General features: G+C 41.2%; 1 protein-coding gene across 4 annotated transcripts in view; it reads right to left on the bottom strand.

The window, feature by feature from the left end:
- The window catches only part of TAX1BP1 (Tax1 binding protein 1), a 160,157-nt gene that overhangs the window by 125,356 nt on the left and 14,942 nt on the right, over window positions 1–19,859 (bottom strand). For all 4 annotated transcript variants that reach the window (XM_077491348.1, XM_077491350.1, XM_077491349.1 and 1 more), the window contains exons 2-3: window positions 19,328–19,502; window positions 1,047–1,149 (exon numbers count right to left, since the gene is read on the bottom strand). In XM_077491348.1, coding sequence (XP_077347474.1) covers window positions 1,047–1,149; window positions 19,328–19,495 — 271 coding nt within the window. In that variant the 5' untranslated portion in view covers window positions 19,496–19,502. The remainder of the gene's footprint in view (window positions 1–1,046; window positions 1,150–19,327; window positions 19,503–19,859) is intronic.

Genomic DNA, 19,859 nt, shown 5'->3' with positions numbered 1-19,859 from the left:
CGTTTATAAAAAAAAATAAAAAATAAAATATTTTGGTGGAACTCCGCTTTAAGTTCAAGAGCTTAAAACCGGTTCATCATATTGAAGTTGAAAAAAAAAAAATGTGATGAGCAGCTGCTTGATTCATTTCTGTTGGTTCCAGTGCATTTGAGCTATATGCACCATTTTATTAAAAATATCTCTGCAAGCTTTGCCAAATTACAGGTCAGCTGCATGTTGCACTTGTGAAGATCAAGGAAATACTACTGTTTCAGTGCCTGATTGTAACTGCATGCTTTTGTAACTTGGCTAACTCATGTCTCATATGGACGTTTAATAGAGAACTTCATAAAACTCTGCTTTTATGCATGTGAAAAAAATGGGCTGCTCAGTATATCCATCCAAACTCAGTTTATGACCTAACCGCTAGTTTACACAGGTGGAAGCACCCAGCTGTTATTGGACAACAGTTCAAGACTTTGCTGGGGTGCTCAATGAACAGGTGAATTATCTGGGGACACACAATGATTAACTCAAGCCAAGAATACAGAAAAAAAGAATCTAAAACACATAAAAAGCATTACAAAAAAAAAAAAAATCAGAAAGGGGAAACATAAATGTAACCATTTAAACACAAAACTTTCCATAGTATTTTTAGTCTTTTGTACCATTATACATGTTTACATCAGACCTGTAATTTATTAGATATAATAATGCAAGATAGAGACATTTAGAAAGGGATGTATGGTGTATTTTTCGGTATTTAACCTTTTCGCTGCCAGAGCGTTTTTTGTATTTTTTGCACACGTTTAGAAAAATAATTTTAGTCCTAAAGATGATGTAAACCTCCCAAACGTTATATATTTTCTGAAACCTGACACCCTAGAAATTAAAATGGTGGTAGTCCCAATTTTTTATGTCACACGATATTACCGCAAAGGTTTCAGTTAAAAACACGCTAAAGGTGAATTTTAGGGCACACAAGCACAATAAAATAAAATGGCCCAATCTGGTAAAATATAAAATACATCTAATTTTCAAGAGGAAACATGAAAACATGCTCTAACCTTGGAATGTTAGCACACAGTCACGAGTACAGTCGGGCACATAGTTTTCAGGCATAGGCGACCATAAAAAAGTATAATAGTCTCGGGCAGTGCTCCATCCAACCTGGAAAAAAAATATTAAGTATAAAACAATATACCTTTTTCTTTACAAGGAGAAAAGTTCAGTGAAAAACAAAAAAACATTTGAAAATGGTCCTATTCACACTTGAACGGGTTCTGTGCACGTTTCAAGCTGGAATCTTTTTCTAGCCAATGGAAAACATTTTAAAAAAAATGCAGGTTGTGTGCATTTTTCAGGCACTCCTATTAAAGTCTAAAAGAAGCTCCAAAAGAAGCTTGCAAACTTTTTAAAGCGACGACCTTCAAACTTCAAGTGACACTATGATCAGGTGTAAATGGTACCAATGAATAGGAATTAAAAGAGAAGTACAGCCAAAGTTCTGCACTCCTGTGACCCCTTTTCAGCAGACAGTGGGCTGAAGCCCACCGACGGCTGATGTCACAGGGTCAGACCTGATCCACCAGGAGGCTGGACCGGCACCTAACTCAGTGAGCAACTGAGAGCCTGAGCCAGTGAGAGCTGGAGGGGAGAGTAGCGAGCCGGTGACTAACAGTTACAGCTCTGTGTTTAGAGCGGTAGGGAAAACTGAGTGATCAGCGGTGTTTAAACACTGAGTTCTCACCATTAGAGGGGGCGGGGGACATATGCAAAATTGCATCGAAGTTGCATCCGCCTAAGTAACTAGGATTTAAAAAATAAAAAAATCCATACTTTTCATTTAAATCTTGGCGTCAAACGTTGAAGCACATCTGGTTAAGCTTCAAACACTCACTTGTGAATGAAGCCAAAGAGTTACCTGGACCAAAGCAGCTGGAAAGATCAGCAGATAGGTATGCAAATCGTAAAGTGTATATCAAAGCAAAAATCTCCTGTCTCACCAGATAGGTAGATAGGAAAACATTTCTAACAGGGAGAGAGATGGAAAAAAAAAAAAAATGTGACCGGGGTTAGACAATCTCCTTTAGGCCCCTTTCACATGGGATGGATCCGTGATGATCCGCCCTGTGAACATCCACTTGCTCAGCGGGGATCGCTCCGTTTATTCCCGCTGAGTCAGTGGATTACAGGGCGGTCCCTCCACACTGTGGGACCGCCCTGTCAGATCTCTGCTCTCCTTTATGGGGGATCGGATTAACACAGACCATCTGTCCGTGTTCATCCGATCCGCTCTGCAGATGGATAAAAAAATAGGATTTTCTTCGGTCTGCAGAATCAGACCATAGCGGAGATGGATGATATCGAGTGTCAGTGGATGTTCATCCCATAGGGATGCATGTATGTCTGTATTTCATCCGAAAACAAATGGATGAAATACGGACATACTGCATGTGTGAATGTGGCCTTAGGCTGGCCATAGATATCTCATTTTTTTGTTTCAATCAGCCCTCACAAGCAGATTTCCCCATACGCACATGCGAGGTGGATAGAGGAATCCTCCCCACCTGTGCCATTCTATTCCTCCACTGTAAAAAAAATAAAAAAATAAAAATACACTGATTAACAGTTGCGCGCAGACACGCACGAGAAAAACTTTCCACCAATCCAGTTTGACAGAAGTTTATCTTTAGATTGAGTTCTGTTGAGCAAGCACGGGCATAGATGGATTAGAAAATCTGGTGGTTCCTGCTGAATAGGGCTGGAAGAAAAAAAAAATTGATTTAAATCTTGAATCGAGTTAAGAGGTCAAATTGATTCAAAATTTCAGCAAATCGATTTTATTTATTTTTTTCACCAGGACCTGCACTGACACCACACCGGACGTTTGTGCCAAAATTTTGCTAATTATTAATTTTTCTTCATAAATTTTGGTCACAATTTATACTGCTACATAACTTTGGTAAAAATAACCCAAATTAGTGGATATTATTTGGTCTTTGTGAAAGTTAGAGAGTCTACAAGCTGTGGTGCAAATCATAAAAAATCATTAAAAAAAATTGATCACACCTGATGTACTGACGGTCTCATTTCTTGTGACCCGAAGCCAGGACAGTACAAATACCCCCCCAAAATGACCCCTTTTTTGAAAGTAGACATTCCAATGTGTTTAGTAAGATGCATGGTGAGGTTTTTTCCCACAATTCTTTGCAAAATTAAGTTTTATTTTATTTTTTTTCCACAAAATTTTCATTGTAAGGTTATTTCTCTCACATGGCAGGTGTATACTACAAATGACGCCCCAAAATACATTCTGCTACTCCTCCTGAGTATTACGATATCACATGTGTGGGACTTTTTCACAGCCTAGCCACTTAGAGAGCACCAACATGCAGGGGGCATAAAATTACACATCTAACTTCTTGACTACCTATTACACTTTTGAAGGCCCTGGAGCACCAGGACAATGACAAGTGATGTGGCACTGATGACAGATGGCACGTGACACTGATGTGGCACTGATGACAGATGGCACCAATACGTGGCACTGAAACGTGACACTGATGACAGATGGCACCAATATGCGGCGCTGATGACATGTGACACTGACAGGTGGCACTGGGGACAGATGGCACTGTATTGTGTTAGCGTAACTGTTTTTTTTTTTCACTCCCGCTGCAGCACAGAAGCTCTCCCTCCTCACACGCTGTCTCTGTGTGAGGAGGGAGAGCCGATGTCTGATCAGATAGTGTCCCTCATTACATAGCGTCTGCCCTGTACTGCGCTTGCGCAGTACGGGGGACAAGGAGAAGCCGAACATCTCCAAAGATAAACAGCACCTGCACCGTGAGTCCAGGTTCAAGCCCCACTATCCAAGTGGACATAGAGTTAGAATATAAAATAGCCGAGCGAAGTGAGGCCGTGCCCGAAGTGTGGGCACTGTTACTATGAGAAACCCTATGTCCACTTGGATGGTGGGGCTTCAACCTGGACTCAGTGAGCAGGCACCGTTCTTCTTTGGAGATGTTCGGCTTCTCCTTGTCCCCCGTACTGCGCAAGCGCTGCGCCTGCGCAGTACGGCACGGACACTATTCGATAGGCGGACACTTTGTGTCAGAACACCGGCAATGAGAGATGATCTCATATGTTTACTCCGACTGAGTGCTAAATGCCCGCTGTGATTGGCCATTTAGCACGATCTGTGATTGGCTGTGTCCAAGGGGCACGGCCAACACAGATTTCCCCAGCCGTGCGCCGGGGGAATGTAAACAGGAGGACATCCATGGACGCCCTCCTGGCAACTGAGTGCCGCACTGTAGCCGTCATCCGGCTATAGCGCGGGCGCAAAGTGGTTAAGGACAATCTAACCCGTGAGCACATTAAATGTAACAAAAAAAAGGAGGGGGGGGGGATTGTAATGTAGAGCCTAATTGCTCAAAATAAAAGGGAATATACATTATAGTATTTTCATAAATTTTAGCTGAACATGTAAGCAAGTTCAGCTTGCTGTAAATCTCATCCAACCGCATAATGTTTTAAAGCCCTTGTTTGTGTGTATAATTTGTAATGAGATACATACATGGCAGCAGAAATGCAAGTCTAGGAGTCAACCAACTCATTAAATATAATGGACTCCCTATTTGGCGGATATACTCTGCCTATAATGTGTAACCTACAAATCTCTATATTTAATACAAAAACAAAATCTAGACGAGCGAGCATGTAAAATGTGAAAGCGATATCAAAAATGACTTTAAAAAAGGAAAACTGCAATAGTAACACAAAACATATGTTGGCTGAAAATAGACTATACATTGCCTGTAAAGGCTTCCTGGGAAGAAATTAGATTTGACCATTGTTATTAAAAGTGGTTTTAAAAGGGGTTGTAAACCCACATGGTTTTTCATCTTAATGCATTCTATGCATTAAGGTAAAAAACCTTCTATGGTGCTGCAGCCCCCCCCCCCCCCCAGCCCCCGTTTTACTTACCTGACCCCGATCTTTCTCCAGCTGGGAATGAGCACACCAGCTCTAGCTGGTGTCTCATTTCCTGATTGGATAGATTGATAGCAGCGCAGCCATTGGCTCCCACTGGCATCAATCAAATCCAATGATGCTGCGCCAAGGGGTGGGGCAGAGTCTGCTGGCAACAAAAGTGAGTACCTCCCTACGTCAAAATTGGAGTCCTCTTCCACTCCTCCATGACGACATCACAGAGCTGCTGAATGTTAGAGACCTTGCGCTCCTCCATCTTCCGTTTGAGGATGCCCACAGATGCTCAATAAATTTAGGTCTGTAGACATGCTTGGCTAGTGCATCACTTTTACCCTCCTTTAGCAAGGCAGTGGTCATCTTAGATGCGAGTTTGGGGTCGTTATGTTGGAATACTGCCCTGTGGTCCAATCTCCAAAGGGAGGGATCATGCTCTGCTTCAGTATGTCACAGTACATGTTGGCATTCGTGGTTCCCTCAATGAACTGTAGCTCCCCAAGAACTGAGTGATTAGTGTTCATGTGATCACTCAGTTTCAGTCATAGAGCCAGCGGGGGGGCAGCTGCAACATCCCAGCGATAGAGAGGAGTATGAATGTTTTTTTTTTTCCCCACACTTCTCCTTCAAATAATAAAAAATTACCTATCAAATAGAGTTGCACAATTAATCATGAAGAAATCATGATCTCAATTCAACCCCCTGACTATCTATATTGTAGAGTTTGCCAATTCTTTCATATAACAAGTGGAGAGACTTATCTGTTCACTCAGCTGTCAAAAGAAAACATCTGGGCAGTCTGCCAAGTTTTTAACATGAAACATTACAATTAAAGGCTTCCTGCTTAGATCAAAGGGATAAACCTCTGTGTGTAAAGAAAAAATCCTTCTGCCAAGTTTAAATGTGTAAATGCAGGAAGTTTAACCACTTATAGTCTAAATCTTTTTCTGACACTTCTTAAGTTAAAAATTAATATTTTTTGCTAGTAAATTACTTGGAACCCCCAAACATTATATATATTTTTGCTGAGACCCTAGGGAATAAAATGGAAATTGCTGCAATATTTTATGTCACACTGTATTTGCCCAGTAGTATTTCAAATGCAATTTTTTAGGGAAAAAAATACACTTCAATGAATAAAAAAAAAAAAAAAAAAAAAAAAAAAAAGGAAACAGTAAAGTTAGCCTATTTTTTTTTTTTTTGTTTTAGGCTCCATGCACACTGGGCTTAAAAAAAATGTCTGTTCTCTTTGGAGTAAAAAATGTCAATATAGAGCATGTTTTGTACAAAGTTTAGATGAGTTTAGGAGTGTTTTACCTTTTTTCTACCAGTGAACTTCAATCAGAAGGGTTTCTTTTCCTGCCTCTAAATGTTGTTCTCAAAATATGCCTCTTAACATCCTAATGTGCATGGACAAATTGAGTTGCTTCTACAGGCAGAACACAAAACTCCTGCAGAAGCAAAGTTTTTTAAGTCAGTGTGCATGGAGCCTAAATGTGAAAGATGATGTTACGCTGCAAGAATCGTGAGAGAATCATGATCTATCTTCTTCTAAGCAGAAAAATCGTGATTCTCATTTTAGCCAGAATCGTGCAGCTCTACTATCAAAGTCATGTGAAAAGCTTCATTCCTCCTTACTGGAACTTTTTTGTCCCAATTCAATAGATTGTCCTGAAGCAAAATGCAACACACACTTGTTAAATAGACAGCCATGATTATAAACATGCCTTAGGAATTTAATTTTTTTTGAAAAGGCAGTGGCTAGGTCATTCCACTATGTTATAGATAGATACTGTGCCTTGCAAAAGTATTCACCCTCCTTGGCATTTTTCGTGTTTTGTTGCCTCACAACCTGGAATTAACATGGATTGCTTGAGGATTTGCATCATTTCATTTACAGAACATATAATTCACATATAATTCAGACTAAAAAAAACATTGAACCAAAGGCTGTAATGTAACAAAATAGGTAAAAAGCCAAGGGAGGTGAATGGATGGCCCGTGGATCATTGGAAGATACTTCTGGCAACACAACCTAGGATTTGTGATTACTGAGGAAGTACAAAATAGTTTATCTGTGTGTGTCAGTCAGTTTATGCAAACATGCCCTAGGGTAAAAAAATAAATAAATAAAATAAAAAAACAAACAGTTTCTGGCCCTTAACACAGATGATGTCACATATGTATTCTGTCTTTTATTAAATCAAATGGAATACACAAGGAGAATGATCAAGTGATAATCCTTGACAGGAAAAGAGAATCACGTTTTTGTAAAGGATTGTTAGGGTGTAAAGGAAGAAGCATGGACCAGATGAAATAAGAAACAAATGTTTTGCAGCTGGAGTGTTATAGGAGAAAATATACATTTAATTTACAGCCTGATATGGGAAAATATGGAACCAAAAGCAGACCCATTTAAAATGAACCTCATCTTATGACAAATTTTATTTCTAATAATACTTTTATTTTTAATTAATGATGAAATCTCTCATATTGCAGCCCCATTAATTTCTATTGAAGCCATACTGTGCAGAATTGCTGGAGGCCATTGTAGCCCAGTTTAGGAATGAAGAGGGACGTAGCATGCATGGATGAAGAGAACATGTTTGGATCCCCTGCTGAGTCAAGGCTGTACAGCTCTGCTTATGCATACTAGCACATTATGACAGACTTGCCTTATAACAAAGCACTCCAATGGCGCACAGTTATCACTGGTTCCAGTTTGCTGGCCAATTGTATAGCCGGGCCACGAGGACGTCACGCCTGTGCATAGGAGTCATAGCCACGGCACAGCACTTTAAACTGAAGGCACACTCAGTGTGCTGTCAATCCTGAGTTGACTACACATGCACCAATAACGTCAACGGCTGCTTCAAGTGTGAATATATCCTAAACACTGCAAAATTAGGAGAGAGAGTCACTTTACCTGTGGGTACTAGTTAAAAAGCAAAGTTTACCACCACTTTAAAATGGTTGTAAACCCTTACAGACCACTTTGACCTACAGGTAAGCCTAGATTAACGCTTACCTGTAGGTCCAAGAAATATCTCCTAAATCTACACGGTTTAGGAGATATTTGCAAAAAAAGACAGGCACCTCTGTCTACGACGCATGCACTGTAGACAGCGGCGTGCAGGCATACTGAGCATGCCGCTGCTAACGGCGATGTGACGTTATCGCGGCTCCGGCCAATCACAGCGCCAGAGCCACGATACCCGGAAAGAAGATGCGCGCTCCATGGAAGAGGGGACAGCGGTGAAATTGCTGTCTCCTGTGTCAGGTAAGTGACACATAATGGGCTACTATGCGACGCATAGTAGCCCATTATGCTTTACCTTTGCAGGGAAACAAAGAGGAAATAAACCCATCAGGGTTTACGTCCTCTTTAACTTAGTTTTAAAAAAGTTTCACAGCTCATCTGGCTAAAAAAAGGAAATCGTAAATAAGAATTTTGAAAGGTCTTTCTGGGTAATCAGGAGTTCTGTGGGACAGTACATTAATTCAAGATCAAGCTGGTTGGGTTCCCCATCGTCACCAAGCAAATTTGGTACCGCAATAGAAAATCTGTAGGTACAAAGACAGGACCTGCAAACCTGGGATTGATTTATTCCAGGCCTGAACCGTTTTAATTAATATTAAACACAAAAAGACACGGAGAGCTGTGTAGTACTAATTACAAGATATTTCCAGCCATGCAACTCATTTGCCTTACAGTAAAAGCTAACAGTAGCCTTTCTTCCTGTAATTTATTATTCCCCCCAGGCCATCTCCTAGCTGAACGAACACATACCTCCTTTCTTTGGCAGCCACTGCTAAATAACTCCATCGGTACCAGTGAAGAAAAAAACAAACTCACAATAAACTAAGTTGCCGGTCTGGCATGGGAAATCCTGTGCAGAGAACCGCGGGCTACAGTTCTCCAAATCTCTTAATGTTTAATACGATAAAAGTACAATAACAAAAATTACAAGACACTCCACACTGCATGGAGAATGATATGTATGTTCTAGACATTTCCACTGCCATTACGTTAGAGTTGTAAAATAAATAAAATCTGTGCCGCTGCATTCCTGTTGGTTTAGAATTACTTTAGTTACTTCCTTACTATACTTAGTTTCCCCAAGAGAAGCCTCAGTGTTAACCATCCCTTGTATATGAGGGATTAACAATTTTGAAAAGATTGGCGAAGTCCACGGCAGTGGTAAATTATTACGGATTTATATTCTGAAATGAATGTGGAAGTAAAATAAATAAAAAATAAATAAAAATGCTCCAGTAAAAATCTATAAAAAAAAACACCAGTAATGTGTGCAATATTTAAACCTGAACTTCAGACAAGCAGCTAAATATAAAAGCTCACATACTTAAAAATTAACCTATAATCTGCCAAAAGAATTTTAAATTCAACAAAATCAATAAAGCCACTTAAGTTCCCTCACTTTTTCTTTGTTAAGTAGCACAGTTTGGTCACTGTCCCATACAGAGGCCCAAGACTGCGGACAATAAAGACTCACTGCCACAGTGACGTGGTAATCGCTGTACCCACTCTACCTTCTTCTTCAAGCTCTCACTGTTAGTTTCATAGCAGTGTACAATGGTGTACAGCTTGCCTGGGTCACAGTGCTTCTCCCTCCCTCTTACCAGAGTCTTGGGAAGCTAATGCACAAGAGACGTTTGGGTACTTATACAAACTGCCTTTACCAATGTGAGTGTTTTTTAAAGTTAAGCCATGACTGAATAAAATGCCATATGGACATAACCATCAAAAGGTTAAAACAGCCTTTTGTTTTACAATGACTTTCCACAATGTAGTAGAACTGAACAGCAGTAAAGTCATCTTATCAAAAGAATAATTTTACGGCGATTAAAAGCGGACGTTTAATCTGCTTATATATATTTTTCCTTCTCATCATATTAATAACATTTGTAAAAAAAAAAAAAAAAAAATTCCAATTTAAAGTGGAGGTCCGCCCACCGCTGCAAAAATTAAAAGCCAACAACAGCTGCTGACTTTTAAGAATCGGACACTTACCTGTCCTGAAGTCCAGCGATGTCGGTACTGAAGCTGATGTTTCCATCAACTGTCAGGTGCTGCCGCTGCCATTGTGGGAAAGAGAACCCGGCAGTGGAGCCCTCTCTCCTACTGGCCTAGTGGCAGGGGAAGAAGGAGGGAGTCGAACGGTGACATCAGCAGCCGCGGCTGTGGCTCCTGGAGGTGGGAACAGGATACCTGTCAAAGACAGGTCTTCGCCTCCCCCTCCCCCGCAAAAGGTGCCAAATTATGCAAACACCAAAATGCCTTGATAGACGGATGTCAGCCTGGAGGAGTGGGCATTCCAAAGCAGCCTGCATTTCCACATGCAGACCACACTAGATAGTGTCCACATGTGATACTGAGCATCCATGATTAGAAGAACTGGGTGTCCTCCAACCAGGAAATTAAGAAAAACTCTAAGAAGTAGTGCTTCACCAATACCGGTAGCCCTGCGGATGCTAAGCATTTGCACAAGTACTTGCAGGCCCCTTTCACACGTGTGGACCATTTGTTTCACAAGTTCAGTCAGTTATATTACATCAGTTTTTCCATCTGCCAGCTAGAGTCCTTAACCTCTTGAGTCTCTGAGCCATTTTTAACCATATGCCGACCAAGCCATAGCCAAATGATGACTACAGCGTGGTTGGCTAATTCTGGGAGGGCTTACAATGACGTCCTCCCAGAAACGCACTTCCCGCATGCACCTGGGAACCTCCGGACTGGGCCCTTCACAAAACAGGGCAAAGGACCAATGACAGTGGCCCTTTACCAGGTGATCGCTCCGTCCAATGGCGGAGCGATCACTAGTCTATAAACGAGAGCATGTCCGGTGCAGCTCCTCCCCTCTCCCCACACCGATCGGTAAAGTGTGTGAAGGAGAGGAGGGAGCCGGCGCAGCAGCACTTGTGGGCTGGATCTGAAGTGCCCACAGCACTCTGTGCCCATCCATAGCTCATCATGCACATCCATGGTTTAACAGTGCCCACCCGTGCCACATCAGTGTCCACCCGTGCCACATCAGTGCCCACCCGTGCCACATCAGTGCTCACCAGTTCCTCTCAAAAGTGTATTAGGTAGTCAAATTAGATTTGAAATATATGCCCCTAGAACACCTGATGGTGCTCCCTGCATGTTGGGCCAGGCTGTGGAAAAGTCTCACACATGTGGTATCGCCATACTATGTACATGCTAAGTGTTAGAAATATCTTATACATGGACAACTTTATGTAAAAAAACAAAAACAAAACAAATCCTTTTTTTTTTTAATGCATTTTCATTTTCTTTCCACATTTTCCAAAAACTTGTGGGAAAAAAAAATAACATGTTCAAAAGACTCATTAGGATTATACGTTGGGGCGTTTAAATTGTCCTGCTGATCCGGGGCCTTCAAAAGTGCAAGTCAAGTAATTAAATGTGTAATTTATGTCCCTAGAACACCTAATGGTGCTCCCTGCATGTTGGGCCTCTGTATGCGACCAGGCTGTGTAAAAGTCTCAGGAAAGTCTCAGGAAAAGTAGTAGAATGTGTTTTGTGGTGTACTTGCAAGCAATCATATGCTGTGTGTGTGTGTGTGAGAAATAACCTGTTAATATGACAATTTTGGGGGGGGGGGGGGGGGGGGGAATAAATAATCTTCATTATGCAAAGAATTGTGGGAAAAAGTCACAACTTAAAAAAACAAAACAAAAAAAAACTCACCATCCCTCTTACTAAATACGTTCCGGGCTGTCATTAGATGGCCAAGTATGCTGAGACACTGTACCCAGCAGATCCCATGGGCTGGGTACCGTGTGATCGCAGTCTCTAATGACCTGTATATTAAGACCCCTGAGGAGGAGGTAGGCAAAGCCTGCTCTCACTGCACTTCTCTCAAAAATCAGCCTACAAAGCCTGCCATCACCTCGAGGTTACCCCCTCTGTCTCAGCTACCACAGCTACCAGGGGGGACCATCATGGATCTATTTGTGGAGTGATCCCACAACCGACCGCTCTCCTCTGCAGTACTTGGCTGATACAGCGGCAGCCGCGGCCAAGATGGCACCCGCTCCCAGCGATACTGACACAGTGCAGTCTAACACAGGCACGGCAGCTAGCGATCCCAACTCTTCTGCAGGCATAGCTCAGGCAGTTGTTGCCCTTCTCACACCCACCCTGGCTGACACAGCAGATGCAGCAGTGCAGAGGGGACTACAGCAGATGCATGTGGAATTCCAGGCCAGGCTCAGAGGATTTCTCAGGATTTCTCAGGCAGAGGAGCGGATTTTCTCCTCATTAGAAGATGATAGTACAACTAATTCTGCTGTCCTTGCACACCTCACACTCCAATAGAGACCTGTGGGATAAACTAGATGATTTAGAGAATCACTCATGGCGTAATAACCTGCAGATTATTGGGCTACCAGAATCAATTCACTAATGCACAGCTCACAGACATATGTGCCAAAACCATTCCTGAGCACTACATGTGTAATTAAGCATGCTCATTGCATCGGCCAGCACACAGACCACCGCGCTAAACCAAGATCAGTCATTGTCAGATACCTCAACTACGCTGACAAGAATGCCATTTTACAGAAATTCCGTCACTCGCGCACTCCCTCTCTATTGAAGGCGCAGACCTGCTGCTGTTCGCATACTACTCAATAGAGGTGATGAATCAACACAAAGCATTCTTGTCAATTTGCTTGACCTTATACAGCAATCATGTTACGTTCACCCTAGCCTACCCGGCTGTTCTCCATATCCACAGGGGAACTCACTTTCTCATCTTCAGCCGGTGCGGAGCACTACATCAATAATTCTTCTGACATGGACACGGAGCACAATAATCTTCTGAGTGGCTCTCCTTCAAATGCTGTTAAAGCCTCCCGGGTCTCATCTAGGAGCTAGAACACAGTCCCGAGAAGCCCCCATACAAACAGTCGTTTTGCCAACCAATCTAACCACTCAGAAATTCGCTGAATTATCCTTGATACTATGCAGATTCTAGAGTCCTGTTGGGAACTGGTAACATTGCCTTCTACTCTGTTATATACAATGTGACCATTATATATGCTGTTGTTAGTTATGCATTTTTTTTTTATAGCACTTGGTTTATAATATATAAAATTATGGGCTGGGGATGTCTACAGCTTTCCCGCAGTAGGTCAGCAAAGCGGAGGTGGCTATCCTGCTATATAAAAAATCTGAGACACGATATCCCAGCTGACTCAACTGCCTGCAAAATGACACTACATTTATCATTAGCCTCAAGTGACATTGCTATTACCAACATCTAAGCTACCAACTCCCCTGATAATCTTTTCTTTCAGGAAATGGTGTCCTGGATCTTGAATGCTCCTGAGGCTCTCCACCTGGTCGGAGGAGATTAACTCTGTCATGCGTCCGCAAGAGGACCGTACTGGTGTTCGATCCCATACACCACGAGATCATGCCTCCCCAGCCGCAGCTCTTTCCCTATTTAGACCGGGCCATCTCATCCATACATTTTGTAGACTTATGGCGTTTAACCCACCGGACTGACTGAGATTTTACCTTTTGTTCACCCCCCCACAATTCTTTTTTACTAATAGACTATTTTTTTGCTTCCCAAGCTTTACTATCAACACTGCATAATGCGGAGAATGGCGATACAGGATTTCCGATCACAGTCCAATTACCGTACACTTGACCAGTGTCAAATCCTCTCCCTCACCCACTTGGCGTTTCCCCTCATATTTAGCAGAAAATTTGGATTTCCGTCAGATGCCTTATGGTGCCTGGGCAGAGTACGCCTCCACTAACGGAGCACACCTCACTGATCCAAAACTTTTTTGGGAGGCAGGAAAGGCCTTCCTTAGAGGAAAAATTTGTTCTTATACTACCCAATACAAAAAGACACTCCCGACAGCAGTTATGCAAGCTAGTGAAACATTACGATTAACACATGCAACTTTAAAATACTCACTCAGATCTTGGATAACATAAAAGCCTGGAAGCTCGCTAAACAAAACTTTGATCTGTGGGCAGAGCAACGGGAAGCAGCTAAGACATATTGCTCTATACTGCGTTTCTACAGATTCGGTAACAAGGCGGGCAAACTTTTGGCCAGACTGTGTGCAAGTCCTAGATGACCTACCTATATTTCTGCTCTAAAGAATACTGCTGGATCCCTTGTTACAACCCCTGCAGAAATCAGTAAACTGCTTACTGATTATTATACATCCCTCTATTCTGAAGTTCGGACTGATCAGATAATGGCAGAGAATTTTTTTATCCAAGGTACGACTACCCCAACTCACCTCCGCACACTTAAGAGGCCCTTAATGCTCCCATCTCAGTGGAAGACATTCAAACAACAATTAAAATCATTAGCCTCACCCAAGGCCCTGATGGATACACTGGATAAGGAATGGAAAAACTCTGGACAGCCGCACTCCGGATTGAATAAAAAGTGAATGGTGCCTTTATTTTCTCAAGTAAAAACTTCACATCACACAAGTCACAGCAACAAAAGGAGAAAAATAGAACAAAAAATGCTGACACGTTTCACGCTAAAACTAGCGTTTACTCATAGCTATGTTTCACTTTTTATTCAATCCGGAGTGCGGCTGTCCAGAGCTTTTCCATTCCTTATCCATTTGGTTTATGCAATCAGCCTGCACCTGGGACTCCTATTGCCTGGAGAATAAGCAGCTCTCCGGTGGACTGGCCTGGAGCGGTGGGTTTCTCTTTTCCTTGTCGATTCCCTGATGGATACACTGCTGAATATTCCAAATTGACTAGAGATTTTATCCCCGACACTTTTAAACATGTGTTTATCGCCATGTGGGAAGGGGTCACATACCTCCCCCACAGGAACTCAGGCCCACATTAAATTAATATCCAAAAAATAAAAAAAAAAAATAAAAAAAAAAGGGAAAGACCCATTGCACCCAGATTCGTACCAACCAATCTTGTTGATTAACATAGATGTTAAGATTCTCTCTAAAATTGTAGCCTTGCGCCTAACTATCCTAACTCCCTTCCTTGTTTCACCCAGCTTAATCTGACTTTGTTTCAGGGCGTTCGGTGACTTTGAACAGTCTCAAAGTCATGCTAGCGCTAGAAAATGCCAAATCACATCCGGATCAAGATATTGCTATTATCTCTCTAGACGCCAATAAAGAGATTAGATAATATTCGTTTTTCGTGGTTATTTAAAGTAAAGAATGCATTCAGTTTTTCGGGCTCGATTGTGTGTTTTTTTTAAACCACATGTATGCATCCCCAATGGCTCGCCTTGTTACTCCGGAATTTATGGAACAAGACAGGGGTGTCCCCTCTCCCCCTTGCTCTTTAATAAAGCGATTGAACATCTAGAATCCTTAACTCACCTGCTGGTGTTAGTAGTGTCACTATCGGCCTTTTGACTCAGCTCCAGCTAAAATTGACAAAATTGAGGTTCTAGCACTACAACCCCCGGCTGTAAGCGAAATGGCGATGTTCTTCTCCATTTACTTTAGCCACTCAATATATCACCTACATGGGCATACACATAGGCCGAGAACCATCCTCCTTATATACTCTCAACTATCCGCCTTTAATTAAAAAAATTGTGAAGAAGGAGCTGGAAGCTTGGGCAACCCCTTCCCCTCTTGCTCTTTGAGAGATGTCACCTCTTCAAAATGGTGTCATTTGCACGATTACTCTATCCAATGCAGACCATACCTCTTCTACTGAAACACTGAGATGTGCAAAAAATATACAAGGCTTTAACCGCCTTCTTTTGGTCGCACAAAGAACCACGCCTAGCTCTCCAAAAAAACACTGTCTCCCAATGTACAAGGGTAGTACAGGCTTGCCCAACTTACGTTTTCAAAATCTCTCATGTTTACTTAGACAAGGTCTAGATTGGCGGTCTGGAACATCTCGGTAGCGATTGAGGCAATTCAGTTTGCGTTGTGCGCTTTACAAATATTTTCTTTCATTCATTCAGTATTGAAATTATATACTTGAGGGCACTTTTGACTCCCCGCACACACTCTTTCAGCCGTCCTCCACTCCACTCTTAAGGCCTTTGATCAAATGTCCTCATTAGGGACACAGTGGTCGCCTGGGGGGAGGTGCAGAGGTTGCTAGGGCTACCCTTGAATATATCCAACCAAGGTAACTATCTACACAGCCTTCAACTATTGGCACACACGTGGCCTCACTACTGTTACTCTATTATATTGTAGCAAGCCTGGTGAATTTAAAGTGGTTTTAAACCCTTTAAAAAAAAAAATCACCCCCCCCCCCCCCAAAAAAAATAAAAAAAATCTGCAAGACAAAGGCATAATGAGCTAGTATGCATAGCTCCACCCTCCCTACAGGCTGTGAAGCAAGCACTACTGTCGCTTTTCCATATTGAAAGACTGGACACCATTGCTTTAAACTTCTGCTCTACTACTCGTTTTTTGGCAGGTGGCAAAAAACATATGGAGTCTACCGAAGAACTACAGTTCTTCACTACAGAAGAAGAAGTATCATCTATCATATATCCATTCTGATATACTGACTGATACTTGAAGAAAGATCTTGCCAATACCCTGAGCAACTTCAAAATATCTGATCTGTCCAATCCTCCCAACTCCCTGACGCTTTAATTCCTTCCTATTGTTCTAGGCTTATTAACAGGTCTCAACCCCCTAGCCTCTGACGGGCAACCCTGTCTATCAATATTGTCATTATACCACCTATGGCAGTCCTCACTTTATTACATTCAACGATGCTTCTGCTCCTGAGGGTTTCATAGTTACATAGTTTGTTATGTTGCTATTGTGAATTCCATGATATGAATAATTTAATTGTAGCACGGTTTACAGGTAAATTCCCCCCTCTCCCATTTTACCTCCCCTCCCCTCTCCTTCCATTCTTCTATCCATTATTTCCCCCTGGTTATCCTATACATTAAATGGATATTTCTATTTTATTGTTGTCTCTAATGCTGCTCAAAAACCCCAAGGGGAACTTATTGTACATTTTGTAGAATCCTATACATTAAAAAGATAAGTGGTGCGCTGTACAAAGGGAACTGAGATAGAATCACACTATAAAGAATGAGCTAGCCAATGGCAATAGCTCCACTGGTAGTAGGCAAAGGTATCAGGTAATGGAATTACAAAGGTAAGTATTTAGAATCAATAAAAGGAATTCAAAAATAGTGTTGCATAACTTGATGTGCAATAAAGTGCTTATTAGAACAAAGCCTGCATAAAAAAAACACGAGTGAAAGAATACACATTCCCATACACAAAGTATGTGCAAAAATACAACAACAGGTCAATATAAAAGGTGCTGTGGGTGGTGGATGTCCTGTGCGGTCCTTTGAGATAATTATATGGGTGTCCCCTTACCTTACTGCTGTAAGGTAACAGCATAGACTTGTGTATCTTTATGGTCCTTGGTGACCGTCCCCTTTAAGGATCCTAATGTGGCAGCCCAGGTTCTTGCTGGCATTCCTATCCTGCCTATTCCCAGTGTATATACCTTGATATATATACACCATGATGAAGTCACGTGATCCGTGACGAACACGCGTCGGGACTATCTGCTACCGGAAGTGACGCTAACCGAACTCGCTGCTAGTTTGTACACTGCACTGCTTTCCCTTTGTTTTTGCGAGTACCTGCTTTTAGCTTTTTAATTCAAATAAATTCTGTTTAAATACTAAACTATGGAGCACACCTCCTCTTTTTAAATCCCTACATATATGGTACACTGGTGAGACCCTCCCTCCTGAACACCCCAAAAAAAAAAAAAAAAAAAAAAAAAAAAAACTACCCTTAAAGGGGACGTATATACACTGGGAATAGTCAGGATAGGAACGCCAGCAAGAACCTGGGATGCCACATTAGGATCCTTAAAGGGGACAGTCAAGGACCATAAAGATACACAAGTCTATGCCGTTACCTTACAGCAGTAAGGTAAGGGGACACTCATAATTATCTCAAAGGACATCCCACCACCCGCAGCACCTTTATATTGACTATTGTGTATAAGCACCAGCACTTTACTTTTTAATTCAAAATATCACTACACCGTGCCTTTAAGGATTTTTTCTGAATGAAAATACTTTTTTTTTAATAATCTACGCTTTTGATGTTTTTTTTATACTTTGTTGTATTTGTGATCACACATTAGATTTGAGATACCAGCACTTTATTATAATTTTTTACCACTAATACTCACTGCCACACCTGTTGTATTTTTGCACATACTTTGTATGGGAATGTATATTCTTTCACTCATGTTTTTTATGCTGGCTTTGTTCTAATAAGCACTTTACTGCACATCAAGTTATGCAACACTATTTTTTAAATTCCTTTTATTGATTCTAAATACTTACCTGTGTAATTCCATTACCTGATACCTTTGCTTACTACCAGTGGAGCTATTGCCATTGGCTACCTCATTCTTTATAGTGTGATTCTATCTCAGTTCCCTTTGTACAGCGCTCCACTATCTCCTTATTCTTTAAATTTTTTGGGTTCAGAAATTTCCCCCAGTGAGCGCAGCAGTACGCCACCTATCTCTTCTTTGAGTTGGCGCAGGAATACCTACGTTTAGCACTTATCCTATACATTAATTAAATATTGTGATTCAGAGCTTCTCAGATCAATATTTGCCAATATGTACTTGTTTATACTTTGTAAAATATTTATTGGATTTTTACATTATAAAACTGCCCCCAAAGTCGGCAAAAGTAGTACATTAACTACTTCTGGTAATCAGTGCAGTGCCGCAAAGGCGGCGCCGCACTGATTCGGACGGTGCCATTGGTGGCATTAGCCGCCAATTTGGCATGCGATTTGACATGCCAAATCGGCCCAACGTGAACGTGGGCTCAGTCACACAAATTGTGCTCAAAGTAGACAGCCAGCTGTGGTCTCTAATTAGCTAAGACAGTGCTCTAGGATTTCTTTGTCATGTACATTTTTTGGGGAAAACATAAGAGATATATATATTTTACACAAAAACAGTTTAAAACCTTTAAAAAAACACTAGGAAAATAATCCCAAACAATTTTCATTCCCTTTTAGTTAACATTAAAGTATCTGATATTCTCATTGTGTTCCATTATCTGATCACATATTTGCAAATCTTGACAGTTGAATATATCAAGATTGGACAAGAATCAAAAAACACAGTACCAGGAAGTAGTGAAGCCAAGACATAGATTTTTTTCATCATCCTTACATTTTAATAACTCAAGTACAGGTTATGGACTATTCATTTCAGTAATATTTTGGTCAATTTAAAACACAATGCAATATACTGTACATGTTGTATTTATAGCTTAAATTAAATGTGTAACCATACCTTAAAAATGCCAACCCAGTCTTTCGGATGAGGATGAATATACTGTGTCAGGGTGTAGTGACATTCCAGAGGAGCACTTGGAAGGTAGCTCTTGGCCACATTCTGAAAAATCACATGTGCGAAGTTGGATGTGCTGTTTGGAGATGAAAGGTCTTGCAAAGCCGACATATTTAACCTGCAAAATGGAATATACTATTGTAGGTTTATAGTTCACTTAGAAGCTACACTAAATTATGCGTTTGTCAACTGTCTAAAGATAAAATCTATTAGGCCAACAAAATTCATAAATAATCTTAACACAACAGACTGCATATACCTGAACATATTTAAAATGCAGATAACTGAGTAGACGTTTATCACACAAAAGTCACAACTGTAAAGCCCTCTCAGGTATGTACCAACATTTTCTGTTCCAATTGCTTATATTGGTCTTCAAGCAGATAAAAACAGTAAGGCCCACACAGGGGCCAAAACATCTGATAGTGATAACTGACAACTAACATAAAAATTGCAAACAGGATTAAATTCATTA

Source organism: Lithobates pipiens, unplaced genomic scaffold (genome assembly GCF_037356315.1).
Source record: "Lithobates pipiens isolate NorthernLeopardFrog02 unplaced genomic scaffold, aLitPip1_a1.2 Scaffold_19, whole genome shotgun sequence".
NCBI lineage: Eukaryota > Metazoa > Chordata > Amphibia > Anura > Ranidae > Lithobates > Lithobates pipiens.
Note: the sequence above shows the minus strand (reverse complement) of the source record. Positions and strands in the feature narration are given on the sequence as shown.